This window comes from Pezoporus flaviventris, unplaced genomic scaffold (assembly GCF_033815535.1).
Source record: "Pezoporus flaviventris isolate CSIRO_AGI_PZ_B2104156 unplaced genomic scaffold, CSIRO_AGI_Pfla_v1 ptg000021l, whole genome shotgun sequence".
NCBI lineage: Eukaryota > Metazoa > Chordata > Aves > Psittaciformes > Psittacidae > Pezoporus > Pezoporus flaviventris.
The window spans coordinates 5,793,184-5,810,770 of record NW_026892569.1 but is presented as its reverse complement, the minus strand read 5'-3'; the positions used below and the strand labels follow the sequence as shown (position 1 = coordinate 5,810,770).

Below are 17,587 nucleotides of genomic sequence, written 5' to 3'. Positions count from 1 at the left end.
AGCTGAACACAGGAAGAGAGCCCTGGTTACAGGGAGCCAACAGTGCCTTGAACGCCAAATGTTCCAATGGACAAACCCAGAGCTCATGACATTTTGCATAGGGCAGCTGTAAACTAAACATTATACTGTTCTGTACATGGCCTAAGAGGAATAAAATTTGTAGGTACTGTCATTAGCCTACATATGAGAAAAGATACATATAAAGATCTACCTTTTTAGACAAAACCCACATATATGAGGATATCAATATTAATCTGCTTAAAACTAAGTCCCTATGGATTTGATTTCACCCACCTGTAACAAAATGCTGAATGGCAGAACACAGAATGCAACAAAACGATCTTCTATTTTATAGAAAGAACAAAGTCATTAAATGGGTTCATTTTTGCATTTATTTCATGAAATGGTGCACGCAGAATTAATCTTTGCAGAGTAAGAATCATGTACACACACAATGAATGGGTTTGAGCCGAGAAGCTGCACACAGCGTGCGACAACATTGCACAAACAGTTCTTCCACAGAATGCTTCTATTTCCAGTATTAAAATATATAAAATAGAGTGTGTCTTTGTCATTTATTGTGGTGAGGTAAACATTGCTTCCTTCACAGCAGTGTGCTTCTATGCACCTTCACCAGAACTGCTAACGATACCCCTTCTCCTTCATTCAGTCAATAAGTACCTACCCAGTGGCATATTTATTGCTCTTCTAACGGTCATAGGTTTTTTCCTTGAGCAATATGTAGAGAAAGGAATGGAGAAGAAAAAACCTACAGTAATTGATGACAGCAACCAATCTACACCATTTGTGTCAGGAGCCAAAGATCACTGCAGATAATTTATTTTGAATGTAACAGTTTTAATGGAAAAGTCAAGAAAAATTTATTTACATTTTTCTAAGTAGAACCTGGGATCGATTAGAGCTGCTCAAAACTCACAATTAATAATTTATTAGACAAATTTTTACCTCTCTGGCCATTTACAGGACCAGATCATAATATCCACTCATTTGTTCACTGTTCAAATGTATTGATGATTTTCAGCATGTAATTCCTGAGTGAGATCTGTACTGAGGTCTTTAGTTACACAAGCCATTTGGTACTGCCTTCTGTTCCCTGAATGAATGATTTGTGTAACTAACAGTGTGGATTTTGACTGTGACAAAATAATATATCATCAAAATAAATCTCGGTCAATATCTCAGTACTGAAACTTACTTTTTTCTTTCTTGTACATGTTTTTTACTGAGGCCTGAGAAATCAAATACTTTAAAAATGGAGAAGTTAATTTGGATTTTATTCACAATAAATCAGAAATGTTGTTTTTGGAAGTAAAATCAATTGAAGAGTATTTCATACTCCTGACAAAAAACTGCTTCAGGTTCTCATCTTACTTTAAAACCTCACAGCAGTGACATCCTTATGAAAGAGGTTAGTTTAAAAAGTTAGCAGCCATTTTCCTACTGGCAGACACATCCTCCTAGAGCTCTCTGTATGGCACTGTTATACCCAGAAATACTGCACCTCATTCCCAAAAGCTACAACATAAAATGAATCACATTTTGCTGGCTTCTAGGCACAGTGTAAGAAAGAGAAGTCCTTTCACTACCTACTATTCAATCCCTTTTCCTGTTGTGAGGTATACTTTGGCATCTACAAAAGAAAAACATCTTAAGGCAAAACGTGTGACTTCTAAAGAAGAAAATAAACATTATTCATTTGAATAAAAATAGATAATGAAAGCACAATTTTTTACATTATTGTAAAAATCCATAAAAAATAGAACCCCATTATTAGTTTGCTGCCTCTTTACAATATAAAAAAAATCCCACTGAAAATATTGTGAAATAGGCGAACTACACGTGTTTGATTAAAGAACAATCCTGTTGATAGATGTCAATTATTAATTATTGTATCTTATCATGACTTTATCAGTGACAATTCTGGACGGAAATCACAAAAAGAGCTGCACTTATTACAATCCTCAGTAACAAAATGACCAAAATCACATTAAGACATACAAACTTTTCAAGGTGGCAGGTGCAACCCCAAACTTGCAAGCCCACGGCCTCAGTTTGCCATGTATCACAAATGAAGTCCACCAACATCGATGACTGCTTAGGAAAACTCCACTAATCCTCTCTGAAACAGTGACAGGAATGACATCTTGTGCAATACACGTACTTCCCATCAGAATAATCTTCAGGTTGTTATTTTCTGGCCACACTAGCCACAGCCTTCTTTGCTGCATCCTCAAGGTCATTTGCAGATGTGATGGGGAGTCCGCTTTCATTCAGAATACGCTGGGCTTCATGAACATTTGTTCCTAAAAACAGAGCACTGACTATAATTAGCAATTAATGCATAAATGAGCATCTTCTATTAAATCTCTATAAAAGGAGTTAACGTTTCAAACTACACATCATTCCAGTTTAGCAACAGATTCAATGAGTCGTTTAGAGTGAGCTGAAAAGAAGGAATTCTTGATTTCAATGACAATTTTGACAGATAATTTTGATAATAGCATTTGCATCCACAAGAGTGGCCTTGTGAAGATGAGAAGGTCAATCCAACATCCACTGGTCAAGTAGGGACATCCAGCATACCAGGCCTTTAAGACACGGAGAAGATTTACCACATTTATTAGCAATGATCAGCTACAGCTAATCAGCAGCCAGTGAATCAACAGCAACTGAAGTTAACTGAAAAGCACCCATGTTAACTGAAAGCTGCAAAATGGGCTACTGAGAGTCAAAGATTTAGGTAATCCTGAAAATCTAAGTGGTTTTGAGGTGCTCTTGAATATGCTTTTGCACATTTCTGTCAAAAATGGGGAACACAGTGATTTCTGAAGCATTCTGCATGACACCATTCCTTCTGCTGCTGCACTAAATTGCTCCGTATCGAAGGCAACTGTACAGCTATACAGTCCAAGTGCTCCATTTTGTATGTAAAAAGCTCAAATTCAGTCCATAGACTACACACACAGTGAAGGAAAAAGATATCCCTAATGAAAAAAGGTACTTCAGGAAAGTCTGCTTCCCCCCCGCTATTCACACCTGTATAAAGGACATCATCTTCCCACTTACTCCAGCTCATTCCCCTTGGAAAACAGAGACTAACAGAAAATCTGAACTCTCCAGCAAAGCCAGTGGCAGTTTTGATCACCGATATGCTCTGCACCATGGAAGAACTTGGAGTCTTCCTACTGAGGATATGAAATCCACACTTTGGGATCACACTCTGGTCACAAGCACAAGACCCTGTGCTGATCCTCTTTAGGACCATTTCTATTCCTCTCCTCCTCCACATCAAGTTCCTTGTTCATTTGCCATGTCAAAATGCTTAATTACTTTGTAATTCCTAGACGTAGCAAAATGAATTTTAATTATATTTGGAGCTATACACTAATAATACTCTTAATTATTAACCAAGCAAGGAGCATACTCTTTATTGTGCAGCTTCCAGAATGCTCATTTTAAAGGGTGTTTCTGTTGTTTTTTTTTCTGGCAGACATTATAAAACGTCTGAAACTGTACAGCAGAAGTAGAGAAATTCAAAAGCCTGTTTCATCAGCAGGTCCCAGCACTTTGTGATAGGAGAGACAGGTGTCTGGAAGAGCAATGCTGGACTCCATCTCCTATGCTTTAAAAGCACTGGCAGAAGAGGTCATGCTTCCCATCCGTATGCAGAGGACATGCTGTAGGAGTTGTGAAGGAAGGTCAAAGAATCTGAAATCTCTGATAGAAGTGGGATTTGGTTGCACAGTAACTGTATGCAATTGCAAGTCCAGAACTGTACAGGACCTTTCCCACAGGAAGAAAAAGAGTATTAAGGGTAAAAAAGAGTATAAACTTAAACAGAGGAAGTTTAGATTGGATGTAAGAAGGAAATTCTTTCCTGTAAGGGTGGTGAGGTACTGGAATAGGTTGCCCAGGGAGGCTGTGAATTCTCCATCCCTGGTGGTGCTCAAGACCAGGCTGGACGAGGCCTTGGGTGATATGATTTAGCATAAGGTGTCCCTGCCCACGGCAGGGGGGTTGGAACTAGATGATCTTAAGGTCCTTTCCAACCCTAACTATTCTATGATTCTCTAATATTTTTCTTTTCCAGCCATCCTATAAAACATAATGTGGAAGCTGTTAATTGGCAGTACAGAACTGCACAGGGCAGTCAGAAAGCATTATGAAGGCTCCCCTCTCCGTCATGTTCCTCACATTTATATAGTGATTCCCATCAAGCAAGCCTTGAAGGTTTTACCTATTATTTAGATACAAGCGTGATAAACATTTAAAACAGCCAAGATTGTACTGCTCTCTCAAACAGGATTCTACAAGACAAAGTGCTGTGAGGAGAAGAAAATGGGAAGAGGGAAATTTTCCCACAGGGAAAAATACAATGATGTCTGCGATAGCCACATATTTAAAACTGACTTTTGCCCTTCACTAAGTGGCCAATATTAATTTACTAACAGGTCAGAGTGGGAAAAATACATAGGATCTATTCTGCACTGCATTGATTGCTATACTCACCACTTGTCTAACATGCCTCACAAAATCAATACAAAACACAGTCCACTAAGAAGGGAGGGGGAATTTATGCAGGCAAATGAAAAGATGAAAGCTGAAAAAATCTTACTGCAGTCGAAAGAGTAAGGGTACACTCTGTGTTTTTGTTATAAAGAGTGTTTTATAGGCAGGCCACATAACTATTTTTGAGCATGCATTTCCTTTGCTGTGATTTTTGTGTATTTAAATAATAGCTTTTTATCCCACTGTGAGAAGTATTTTAGATATATGGAGACTACATTAATTATAATGAGATCCTGCTGAAAGCAGAGGTAAGACTTTTAAAACTAAACATAAAACACTGGAAATGTTTAAGACTATACAATGGGCATCATCTTATTGCAGTAGATGTTAGGATAAACAAACAGATACTCCCACTATTCTAACATTAACCTCCTGCCACTGGATGGTGTCAGAGAACCGTAAACAGAATCCCATACACAGGCTACCAGAGTAACCCGCCCTTCACCTACACTGAGGCCAACCCATAAAGGGTAAAAATCCACAGCACTGAATGCTATAGGGCTTTTATTGTTGTTGCTGGGGGTGGTTTTTGTTAGTTTGTGGTGGTGTGTTTTTTTTTTACCTGGACTCTGTTAAGGCAATGCCTTTGTAATGAGAAAAAGCACCTTTTTCCATCTGACACATTACTGTCAATGACTCCATAGAAAACCAGGAAAGATGTAATTTTATACCTTCAGGCTTTTTAATCTAAATATCCTCCTTCTGAAACAACCTCTCTGTGTACATGCAATCTCTCACATTTACACTTCTGCTGCCTTGAAATCTCTGCTATTACTGGCAAAGCAAATCTATTCAACTCATTGCCTAAAAAACCTAGTAATAAATATTCTATGTAAGCATGTTTCTATAGATTGTAAGATTACACTAGCACACATTGTTACGAATGAGTCAAGAGGACTGTATAGGTTGAATGAAAGCAAACAAAGAAAACACCCCAGTCATACTCCAAGATTTTGATAATGTTCACTTACTCACACTGCTATAAAACCACTGGGAGCAGACTGAATTGTCACTGCTAAATACTGATGGCTGGAGAGGATGCAAGATTCTGCAATGCCATTTCTAGCTTTCTGGGTAAATAAGATATAATGGGAGAAGACACAGTTATCTACATTTGATATACCCTAACAAATAGAAGACTTATCTAAAAAACTAGTCTGCTCTACCCAAAACATTTTGCTATGAGAAAATATTTTACAACGTGCAGCATATCTGAAAATTGGCATGAACACATTGTGACCACGTCACATTACCAGCAGCAATGTTTCAGCTTTGATAAGCTATACAGATGAGTGTGTTAAAAGTTGAATTTACTCCCATCATGGGTCCAGGTTATGTCATTTGTGCCAGCCCACAAGCTGGAAACTTACAGCCTCTCAGGGCTCAGAGGTACTAGAAAATAACGGACAGGGTTTGAAGTTCATCTAACCTTCAGTCAACATCTGATTTGAGGTTTGACTGGTGATAACCTTTAATGAATGATCTTTAGCTGAGGAACTGATGAAGTTTTGGTGGCTGACACATCTTGCTGCTGTTGGCTCTGCAGTCAAGAATGAATCAACTTTCACTGCCTACTTATAAGAGACAATTAAACCTTTTCTATTCTGTTCGCCCCATTTGCACTTTTTTATCCCAAACTCTTCCCAAAGAAAATTTTAATCTTTTCCTCTGCCTCATGTCTACATCCTACCTGGGAAAAACACATTTAAATTGGTACTGAATCTTTAAACACCCAGGATGTCTGTAGAGGTGAATAAAGTTCTAAGTGTGACTCTGCAATAGCAATTCTTCTCTCAATAGGCAATCTGGGATACTAAAAGTCATAGACATACATACTAGACCATATGTGTGAGCAAGATGTGTAAGCTGGAGCAAAGTTTCACTTGTGTTTAAGAGATTTCAGAATCTAATGACTGTTCAAATCTATTCAGAAGAACACTGAAGGTCACCAATCACATGGCTGAAAAACCATGATAGGAAACTTTAGATTCAGACATTTGAATAAAAGTCGACTTCTTTCTAGCCGTGTTTCAACACATTAAGTAGTTCAAATTCCTCCCAGTTCTTCTCGTCCTACGACCAGAGAAGCAGAGAAGTCATTTACTGAGAGAATGTAAAACTTCCAGCATAGGAAGAGGATATCTAATTCACAATTCTTTTTCATTCTTTCCTCTTTTCATCTAACTCGGAACTGCATAAATGAGAAACAAGGTTTGGCTGCAATTCAGCACCCCTAGTTAGTCTTCACAAAACTTAATTGAGTACATTACATTTTAAAGGGCAAAAAATCCTACCTAAGAGCAGCAGAAGTTACTTTTCTACATCTGTAAAACATAAAACCTGGAATATGTCATTTCTCCATTTGTCCACGAGCCTTTTAAACAATAATCCTGTGCCTCAGCTGCTGAGTTCTTTACTGACAAGGCACATAAATACATGTAATTATAAAGTTACCATTTTCAAAGAGGAGAGTAATCCTTTCTTTATCCACTGGTAAAACAGCTTGTAATTATTATACAACTGAGAACAAAGATTTGTCCACAGAATCCTGCTAAATCAAGACAGATTTGACTGATTAAAACTCTAGTCATCAAGACATTTGTAATACAGTGCATGCGGGCAAAGAGTCTTTAAAGTGCATGTCACAAATCTGTTAGATTTATGGGAATAATCATGAACCTTCTGCTGGAAAAATGTTCAAAATGGAAATCCAAAAAAGTGCCTGTCCCTTTCTCTCCTTTTGAAGTGCAAAATGTTATCAGTGATGTTTTAAAAAAGCCTTGGGTAGCCTTATTACTCTCACAGTATTCATTATTAGTTCAAAATCCTTCTATGTTTCAATAACCTGGTGTGAGTTGAAAGAAGAACAATGAAGATGACTAAGGATCCAGAAGGACTGATTTCTAAGGAATCTAACTATGTGATTAGGGAGGCAGAGAAAGCAGGAGTTACGTTCCCACTGTTTCTAAGTACAACATCTGACAGCTACAAACATTGTCACTTTTGGTTTAGGATGAACTGATGGGTAACGCTAGAAATGAGAGAAGGAATAAAAATCTCTTCAGATACATATTATACAGAGGTGGGAGTCTGCTGTATTAATTCAGGACAAAGTTTCCTGAAGAAAAAGTGGCATTGCCATCTCTGGAGTAAGCAACTAGTCTAGGAGAAGCATTATTACAAACCTAGTAAAGAGTGAGCAGTCATGGGAAGATGGTCAAGAAAAGATGTCTGCATTAAATCTTGTGTTTGACATTCTGAAGACTCAGCTTTGAACTCTGTGGAGGAACCAGCACACAGCTCATAAAGGTCCAGGCACAAGAGGCACAGGCACTGTGCAGTCACCTCTGCAAGCCCCAGGCAGAAGAGCTCCTGCTCCACATCGTCTCACCTTCTCTTCCAGACAAACTCCACGGGGCAGCAGCACTGGGACCTCCTCACTCAGCCTCTGCAATCTCCCATAAGCCACATTGAAAGATAAATAAACATTCACCCTTACTTGTGTACAACCACAGAAGTATCAGAAGAACTGGAGAAAGGTCAAGAAAGCCCAGTGGCAGACCTAGCAGACTGCAGTTCAAAATGAGCAAGGTGATTTTCTTGTTTCTCTTATACCAGTTTCAAATACTGCAATAGAAACAAACTTGTAACTATCTTGTTCATTAGGAAAACTAATGGCTTTTCCAGTATCTCCGCTTAAAAAAATAACAGCTACAATAGATGAGAAGTCCTGCAGGTCTGACAGATAAACTTTTTCCCAGCTATGACAGACAGGAAAAGTTTGTTGCTATGACAAAAAGCTACACAACATTGCCTAGAGCTGACAAACAATGAGATTTTATATTATGAAACTTTCCTGCTTCTAACCAACATCCATCAGTCTCCCTGATCCATATTAAGCTGGCTTCTTACTCTGTTAAGGTGTTTAGTGGCGCTGCATCACCCAAAGAAATTTTTCACAATTTGTTTCTAAAATCCATTTTAGAGTAACTGAAATTTCCTGCACTTACCACAGCAGCAGTCTGACCCCGTTAAAGCAAGAAGGCCCTCTGGAAAGTGTCTGAACCCAGCAGGGAAATGCATGGCACAACTTTTACAGACAAAATTGTATGACACAGGCTGTGGTCTCCCCTGACATGAACCATGTATCATGTGTAATATACCAGGAGAAGGAGGCATGGGAAAACCCTGCTTTATGGTGAAAGGAAACAAGCGCTGACCAAAGGGCTTCGTGGGTAACCTGCATCTTCACGAGTCCTGGTGACTTTTGAAAAGGAACAAGTCCGGTGCATTCGGAACTTTTTATCCTCTCCCCTCTACCAGAGTGTTAAAAGTCACCTTTGCTTTGTACCTCAGGTACCTAAACGGATGCATTTCCTCCTTTCATCATCAGTGCTGAGTGACAGGACACTTTACGCTCTTTACACATACCCAAACATGAAAATTGATGGTTTTGAGGAACAAGCCTTAAAAAAGCCCAAAACCAAACAGAAAACCCTCTATTTCCAAACCTGCTTAGCAAAAAAGAAATGTTTTAAGCTTGCCAGAGTTGTGTGCTGATTTCTATCAAAGCAGTTTTTCATTCAGTGGCAGCAGAAGAATCCCCCTTCCTCCCTCAGGGTACTTCTCAGAAATTAGAGACAGAACTCCATACCCACTGCCATTATATTAAAGCCAATAACTGCCAAAGAGCACTCTTCCTTACCTCTCTATTACTTTTTTGTTTCCAGTTTCATAATGCTGGATGTACCAAAAAAGTATTCCTTGCCCATACCAAATCTGTTTTCTAATGGATTTTAGCAGGGTAATTGGGAAGAAGAACATGTTACAGTAATCTCTCTCTCAAAAACACTGTTTCTAACATCTTCCTTTTAATTACTTATTGAAAGAAGTTTAAGAAAACTGTGACGTTGCTGCAGGTTCAGCAGTAACGGAATTGCACTCCAAAAAAAATCATTTGAAAAGAAACGGCTTCCAGTAAACAGAAACTTGCAGCAAAATAATTTCCATTTGCATTGCAAATCTTACAAGTAAAACTAAAACTTTCACTGCAAAATTTCATTGCTTCAAGTATCACCAGGGAGCAGGAATACAGAAATATGACCTGAGTTTATTGACTTCAGGTCACGCTATGGATAAAGAATGGGATGTATTCCTATTGTGTGAGACTAATCTGTTTGGAGCTTAGCGATGGAAGAATGCCAAAGTGGATTACTGTGTACCTGAGGGACAAACCATCAGCACTCACCTTCCAGTCTGACCACCAGAGGTACTTTCAGCTCAAGCTCTCGGCAGGCTTTGGTAATGCCGTTGGCTATAATGGCACAGTTCACGATCCCACCAAATATGTTCACAAGTATCGCTTCAACCTGTAAGAAAGACACAAGAGTAGGGATTAGGTGGGGGTTTTGTCTGTTTTGTTTTGGCTTTTCTTTTTAAATAAACACAGGTAACAGACCCAAACCGGGTACCAACTCCCCTCTGTCAGGCACATTCTCATTTATGGAAGATACAAGCTTTACCTCAGTACTCAGAGGACTTGGTCTCAAAGCCTATTGTTTCCATAGTGTGCAGCAGTGATTAATTCCCTTGGTCTAAACTGGCATGGTAATTAATGTCATAGACACATTATTACATAGAAAAGGGGAATTTCTACCAATAAGTAGAAACAAAAAGAGATTAAACAATCTATGTTTTGTATTTTTTTCCATGTCTTGAATAATCATGAAGTTGGAGCTCAGAAAACATAGTGTATGAATGTGCGGGTACACATGGAATGAAATATTCATGCGTGAATAATGAACAAAACAATCTGGATACGCACTATAGCATAAACAGTACAGAGGAAAAGGTAATATACTTGCCCTGACTTGATAAAGAGGACTAAAAATCCCTCCTAATTAACAAGAAAAGGCATGCAAGGAAGAACAGTCATTACAAGAGATTAACTGATAACCTCAAAAAACTGCTATTCATTAGTTTCTCCAAACTGAAATTCCTGCACCCAATTCACTATTAAATTATCCTTTACAATGTACGAGACATTAATACCTACAAAATATTGACATGGTTTCTTTCCACTTGGTAAGGTAGTATACTATTGAACCCAAGTTCATAGACCAGGCTTCCCACCACAGCTTATTAAGTCGAGGGGACACCCTACAGGTGAAGCTATGCTGTATCTCATCCACGGTGGGTCTAACCCACAACATTTGGGGCACTCTACAATAAGCTTCACTGGGTGTCACAAACAAGCTTTGCCAGAATGCTGTTGATGCAAAAGACAAGATAAAGAAGGGATTAGGTCTGAAGGAACGAAATATCACTGGCTTTTACTTGTGCATGATGTCAACCACAATTATGCTTAACTCATTGCACAAGATGAACAGATTCACTTTGCCCACCCTCCAGGTAGCCAGGCTCATACCAGCACCATGAAAATTCCCCGCAGTCATGCACGTTTATAGCTCTGCACAATCAGGTTTAATATTTCTCCACAGACAAAATGTGACAATTAACTCCTGTGATGTGCAGTCACACACACAGATTGAAAGCTCACCACTGTCAGTAATACTGCCATCCACAATGCAGCAATAAAAAAGTGGGAAATCTCAACAAATACTTTACTTACCATAAGAAATCATTTCACTCTTAAGCAGTACCCCAGACTGCAAAAACATCACTTACTAGACCTATGGCAGTGTTGTGTACTACAGAACTCCAATGCTGGAACAGTCACAAAATGAAGATGGCGATGGAACCACTTCACTGGTATCTCTTTCATCACTTGCTGCTCCCTCCAGCTCCAAGACGTTTCATGATGCCACCCAAAGTGGTCATGACAGTTCCCATCTGACCATATGGGACATAGCCCCATTTTCTCCACCCAAGCCCACTAGACACTAACTCTTTCATCTAGTTTTGCATTGATGATATGGTAGAATGCTGCCTGTCTGCTATGTGTCTCCTTACTATTTGCACTGGAGCCATCCAATTAAGGTACCAGAAGGAAATTAACAATGCAGTCAAATCAGAACACACAATTTAATTGATTTTATAACTCTTATAGTTTAGACATAGGCCAACACTTTAATGTCATGTTAAATGCATGCATTTACCAGTTTAGGTGTTTCTGGGTATTAAGTTGGTGATGCCATTGACATTATTTATTGCACCTCTGCGTTGTTACAAAATCCTTAACTCTGTAGAAGCTACCAATAGTGAAACCTTCTCCTTCTCTGCCTTGCTCCTACTGCTTGTGCACATGCAAACATTGTTAGGAGGTGAAAACACATAAAGAAAAAATCTAGCCCTTCAAACTCTTACCACATTAACCCTTATGGGTAGAGAGAGATCTATGCAAAACACTTTTGATGTTAAAATATACTAGTGGCGGATTCTAACAGTTGGACAAGCCACAGACACCATTCTGCCCTTTCTAATATGTACTCCTAATTCAGGGACATTGCACCAGGCATGTGACAGATCAACTTAACCGAGTGTGTTTACATTATTAGAGATAAGGAGGAGGATTTTATGCCCAGTACAGATATTCTAATTCCTAATGCAGACATTCTCATTTAAGGATCTGCTTTTCAGCTTCCAAGCTGAATTCTAATCAGGTCTTCTAATCCATTGGCAGCAAAAGGGGGGAAAATAAAGTTGAAGGAAATTAGATGCAGCTTGGATAACTGATGTTTGTATGCTTGGCTTTAATAAAAATACACTGTTAAATTAGAGAGGAGTCTAAAAGGATTCAATCAATAAGAAACTGATTCAGGAAGAGAATTCAATCTTGGGTTTTACTGTAATCTTCCAAATAAGCCAAAAGATCAGTTCATATGATGCTGACTGTAACTCCACTGAAATGGGTGAACATTGTTTATGTATGCTTCTGTAGCCTGACTAGAACTTGCATTTCCAGCTGAAAGAACTTTAACATTCAGACCCCGTAGTTAGATGAAAAGGTTTTCAGTATTTCATGTGCACAGAGGATGCACCGTCTCTGTATTATTTAAGTCTGTAAGAGAAATAAACCTTCCATTGCATACCAGAACCATGATCAGTATCTAATGTACACAGACTATTAGACATATGAAGGAGAGGGCAAACTGTCTACACACAAGACAGGTTATTTGATAGCATTATTATTCTGATAACCATTTTTACCCAATAGCATGCCTTACAAAACACTATTAAAGAAACTAAAGATAGCACTATATCCACAGGTTAGGTTCCTTCCACCCAGAAAACAACTGACAGATGTGAAATCACCATCAAATGGACTTGCAACTGATTATGGACTCCTCTGGAAGAATAAGGAAGCCACAATAGAATGAAGGCATCATCATCAATAGTAGTAACAACATGCAGTCTGCCAGGATTAAGCACCAATGCTGGGAACAAAAGTGACAGTAACTAAGGCAAATGCTACACTGTCTTCATGCTGGGTATAGGACTGAATCTTTATAAATACTGCAAGACCCATCAATCCTACAGCTCCTAAATACTATATGAACATATATGCAGCCTCTTCTCTCTTTATATACGAAATTAGATATATTTATGTATGCTCTGTCTATATGAAAACTAACAGCTTTAATTAATAGTGTCTTCTTGTTCAAGGGATTCTTGACAAAGCCTTCAATTCTGCTTTGACTGTCTGGCACAAAACCCCCACCCCAGATGAATGTAATTGCATACTACCTGAAGCAGTGGTAGGACATTACTGATTGAACTGCACTGAATCACTGACATAATCCAAAAGGTTGCCATATTCCATGTAACTAAGGGCATTTTACACACAGGAGAAGCAGCTTTAGCATACAGCATACCTGCCCGCACTCCAGAAAACAGATACAGTGTGTGCATTTACTGTATTTTCTTCTTTTATTCTCTCTCTATAAAATTTTTAGCCTTAACAAAATGTATACTGGCATTTGATTATCATACACATAAGGATTAATACGAGCAGCACCTATAAAGCATTCTACCTCCCTTACAGCCCATTTATAAATCTATATACAGGACCTCTCACTGTCTGCAGCAACTGCATTCCAGTCTGCTGACCCTCAGAGCCCACACTAACACCACAAATTCTATACACAAAAAGAGGGAGAATGAAAACTTGACACTTGAAAATTGTTATTTCTCTTTCATTTACCACAGTATCACAGTATGCTAGAGATTGGAAGGGACCTCGAAAGATCATCTAAAGATGATTTACCACTGAACAATTAAAACAGCCTTAGGATGATAATGCACCATAGCGCTGAACAACGGCAGATACTTTATAAAGGTGAAGCTCTGAATCTCACAAATCCAAACACGAATGCAAATGAACTGAGGGTGAGGTTTCATAACTGTTTGAAGATGACCAAGTAGAGGTAACCACCAAAACTGCTCTCCTGCTTTCTCCCTCCCTCCCCTGCACACAACCACGACTGAATGAATCTCTCCCGTGCTCGAATAAGCCCCTGATCCATGCAGATGCCAGAGCAGCTCCTGGATCCAACTGACCCTACAGACACACAAACACTGCCCATGAAGTGAGGAGGAACCCCTAATGTGCTGTTAGGACCCTTAATATGGAATGTATCAGCCAACTGGGAAGCCATTTTTTTGGCTATTATCTTTCAGGATCAGAATGAGTATTAGGTATGTACAAAAATGTGACGCTAACAGTACAACTAGAGAACTGCCCAATAAAAACCCAAACTGAAACCACCATGATTGTACAGCACAAATCTCTCCTGAATACTACTGAAAATGTATGGAACATAGGTGTTCTAAAATACTTGTTTTAGCAAAGTATTTCAGGATGGCTGGCATAGCGACAGCTCAAACCCACAATTATTCCAACATTCAGACCCCTTTAATCAAAAGTTCCTGCTGGGGTATTTTTAACGAGACACTCTTTTGAATAAAACCCACGTTATCTGATGACAGCAGCAAGGACTTGCAACAGTTTTCCAACTATGAGCAATGATGGATGCACACCTCGTGATTTGGATGCATCTTCTCCCTTACATGCACACACAGACACATGAACATTCTCACAGTGAGCTATAAATATTACTACAAAACCCACCAATATTACCTCTGTCCTTGCTGTAAAATGATTTTTCTGAAGCTCAATCCATCTATTTTAGTTAAAAACAAGCTATTTGGAAACTGTCAGTAAAACTACATCTGCAGCAAATTAAAAGCTACTCTAGCAAAGAACTTGCTTACAGATTGCTTTGACCGGAATTAGAATATAAAACCTCTACAGCTCAAGCTAACTGAATTAATTTACTAACCAAACCTAGCTCTTTCATCAGCCAAAAGCATACCCAGTCAGTATAAAGTAGACAAATGAGTCAAGTTTTCTTCTCCAGGATGCCACAGGTCACATCTATGTGGAAGACAATGGTTTTGCATGGTACAGTTGGCAAATATGCTCCTGCCAGAAGGCTTCTAGCATTTTTGTGGCTATAACGTGTGGTGTCTCCCAGTCCTTCTGGTCAGCGTTAGTGTCTTTTACTGAACTAAATTATTAAGATGGTGGAAAATAACTAAGAAAAGCAAGCCAGCAGCATGTTGCCAGGCATTTGCTGCTTCTCTCCTTCCTTCAACACAATAAACACCAGTGGAAGGATGGCATCTCAAATTGCTCAAACAAAAAAAATGTGGGGAAGCTCCCATTGCAGGATGCTGGGAGCATCTGAAGATGCAGATGTATTCCCAGCTCATGGAGGGAAAATAAAGGGGCTGTAACTTACATCTGGATCCAGACACAGAGCACTACAAACTTACACAAGCAACAAGCTTTGTCACTAAGACTTTTGTATTCCCATTCTGCTTTTCAGAGATGTGCAGCTCCTCAAGTCCCAGTTTAGAAGAAGGGTATCCACCACTTCTAAAAATCAGACATCCAGGACGCAGTTTTGCCTCGCAAACATCCATTGGCCTTCGCAGCACTGACATGGAAGAGCTTCTTTCTCACAGGGCTGGAAGACTGTGAGAACCTTTACCAACAGCAAAGCATCAAGAACTGCTGCAGTTTAGAGATATGCAAAGCAAGATAAGCTTACATGCACGTGACTTTGCCAGGATCAGAGAATCCCAGGAACATGATTTAATTAGCTACAGGTAAGCAAGGAACTTCCGTTTAATTTCGTAGAGGCTACACCTTGGTTTATGAAGAAAGAAATCCTCAGCATGACATGGAGAAAGTGAGACTCCTTGTTAGCTGCTTTGGAGATACAGATGCTGAGGACATTCTGCAAACCCTGTGGAGATGGTTTAGTTTACCTGGATTACAAATCACAAGTTCTTGTGTCTCAGACAATGATCTATTCCCTATCCCTCAATGGGTAGAGAACAATAGTGAGAAAAATACCAAGCCACTGCGTAAAATGGGATGCATAGTTCTTCACTTTGAATCTAATAACGTGTGTTTAATCCTTCCTACTATTCCATTGGTTTTTATTATTCACTCATTCGCAGCTCACAAAATTCGTTTCAATGTGTTATCTCCAACTCTCAGTGCAATGTAATAAAATGCAATAAAACACAGATGCCATACACTTGCATCTTCACTCCGTATCTTTCTGCTTCAACTGATAAGTCAGATACAAACACTTTTTTAATGTCTCTACATTATTATGACTTGGATCACAGGTCAAATGTAACTTTTTCTTATCCAGTTTGAAATATTACTGTCCCTTCTACATCAGACAACATTTATGGTTCATTTGAAAATAAAGATTAAGCCTACTGTATCGGAGCAGTATGATTTACGAAACAATTGCTTAAATTTTCCACTAGAGGGCAGTGCATTACAATGTGGAAAAGGGATATGAAAATCCCTTTGGAAAGAGGAGCACGGTTATTTTTCCTACTTAAAGCCAAACTATCTCATTTTACTTTATAAAAATGATGCAAAATATTATTTTGCCTCTTTGCAATGGGATTTTGAAAGTCTGAAGGTGATAAATTTAAGCAGGTTGAATCAACAAAAAGCAAGGCAAGAAAGCCTGCAGTGAGGTGAAGAAATACTGATACAATGCCATTTTGAATGGTTTATACTATCCTAAAATAGGTCATGGTTTAAAATTCACCCTCCTGCCATAGCAGGAAAGGAGCTGTAACGGATCTCCAAAACAAAATTCAGGGTTTTTTTTATGTTTGGAGGGAACTGACGGGTAGGAAAGGCAGATTAAGGATCTTCTCCCGTGCTCCTTTTTAGCCTGTGTTCAAGAGGTTCCTGAGGAATGCAAGTCTCAGAGATCAAACACCCTGCTTCTTCTGTATCACTTGTTGTAGGTTAAGCCCTTATCCAGAATGGCTGGTGAGGTGGTGGTATCTGGCCTGCAGACCAGCCCAGCACTGGAGGAAGGCCTTTCAGAGATGCACACCTCCTTTGGTGCCACACTAAGAGCACCAGGTACCACAGCTTTGCAAAATCAAGCTTTGTGGCTCTGACTTCTGATGTGCTAAACCAGCCCACAGTCGTCAGTCCTTCCTGCTCACAGCAAATAAAGGATCTAGAACAGGATACAGCTTTATTGGCTTTTGCTTTTACTGGTTTGAAAAGGATTCAGTGACAATCCTCTGCTAACTGACCAGATTTAGGTTGTGGGCTTGGACTGAATGAGAAAAACATGCAGGTAAGCAGGTTTCTGTAGTAGGGAGAGCTCTGGTGCCCTCTGATACCAAAGACAGCTCCAGAATGGACCACCAGGAACATCTCCATCTGAGGACTTAAGTCTTACTCCTCTACAGTGCTGACATAAGAAAAGAATTAAGGGATCAGAGCTCATTAAACAACCGCTATGAAATGAAATGAGAACTGGCAGAGAGTGCACCGCAGTATGGCACTGGAAACAGTCCCCGGAGACCTTCCTCTGCTCAGCTGCAAGAAGCCTGTGTTTTGGAAACAGAAATATTCCAATTCCAGGCACACAGCCTCCTTTAAGTTCCAGAATATGATGGCAGGCAGCAACGTGACCTC

At 39.3% G+C, this 17,587-nt stretch overlaps 1 protein-coding gene across 1 annotated transcript in view; it reads right to left on the bottom strand.

The window, feature by feature from the left end:
* Positions 1 to 1,973: 1,973 nt before the first annotated feature.
* SUCLG2 (succinate-CoA ligase GDP-forming subunit beta) overlaps positions 1,974 to 17,587 on the bottom strand; it is a 132,173-nt gene continuing 116,559 nt past the window's right edge. Inside the window, exons 10-11 of the mRNA XM_061455815.1 lie at positions 9,839 to 9,959; positions 1,974 to 2,324 (exon numbers count right to left, since the gene is read on the bottom strand). Coding sequence (XP_061311799.1) covers positions 2,209 to 2,324; positions 9,839 to 9,959 — 237 coding nt within the window. The 3' untranslated portion in view covers positions 1,974 to 2,208. The remainder of the gene's footprint in view (positions 2,325 to 9,838; positions 9,960 to 17,587) is intronic.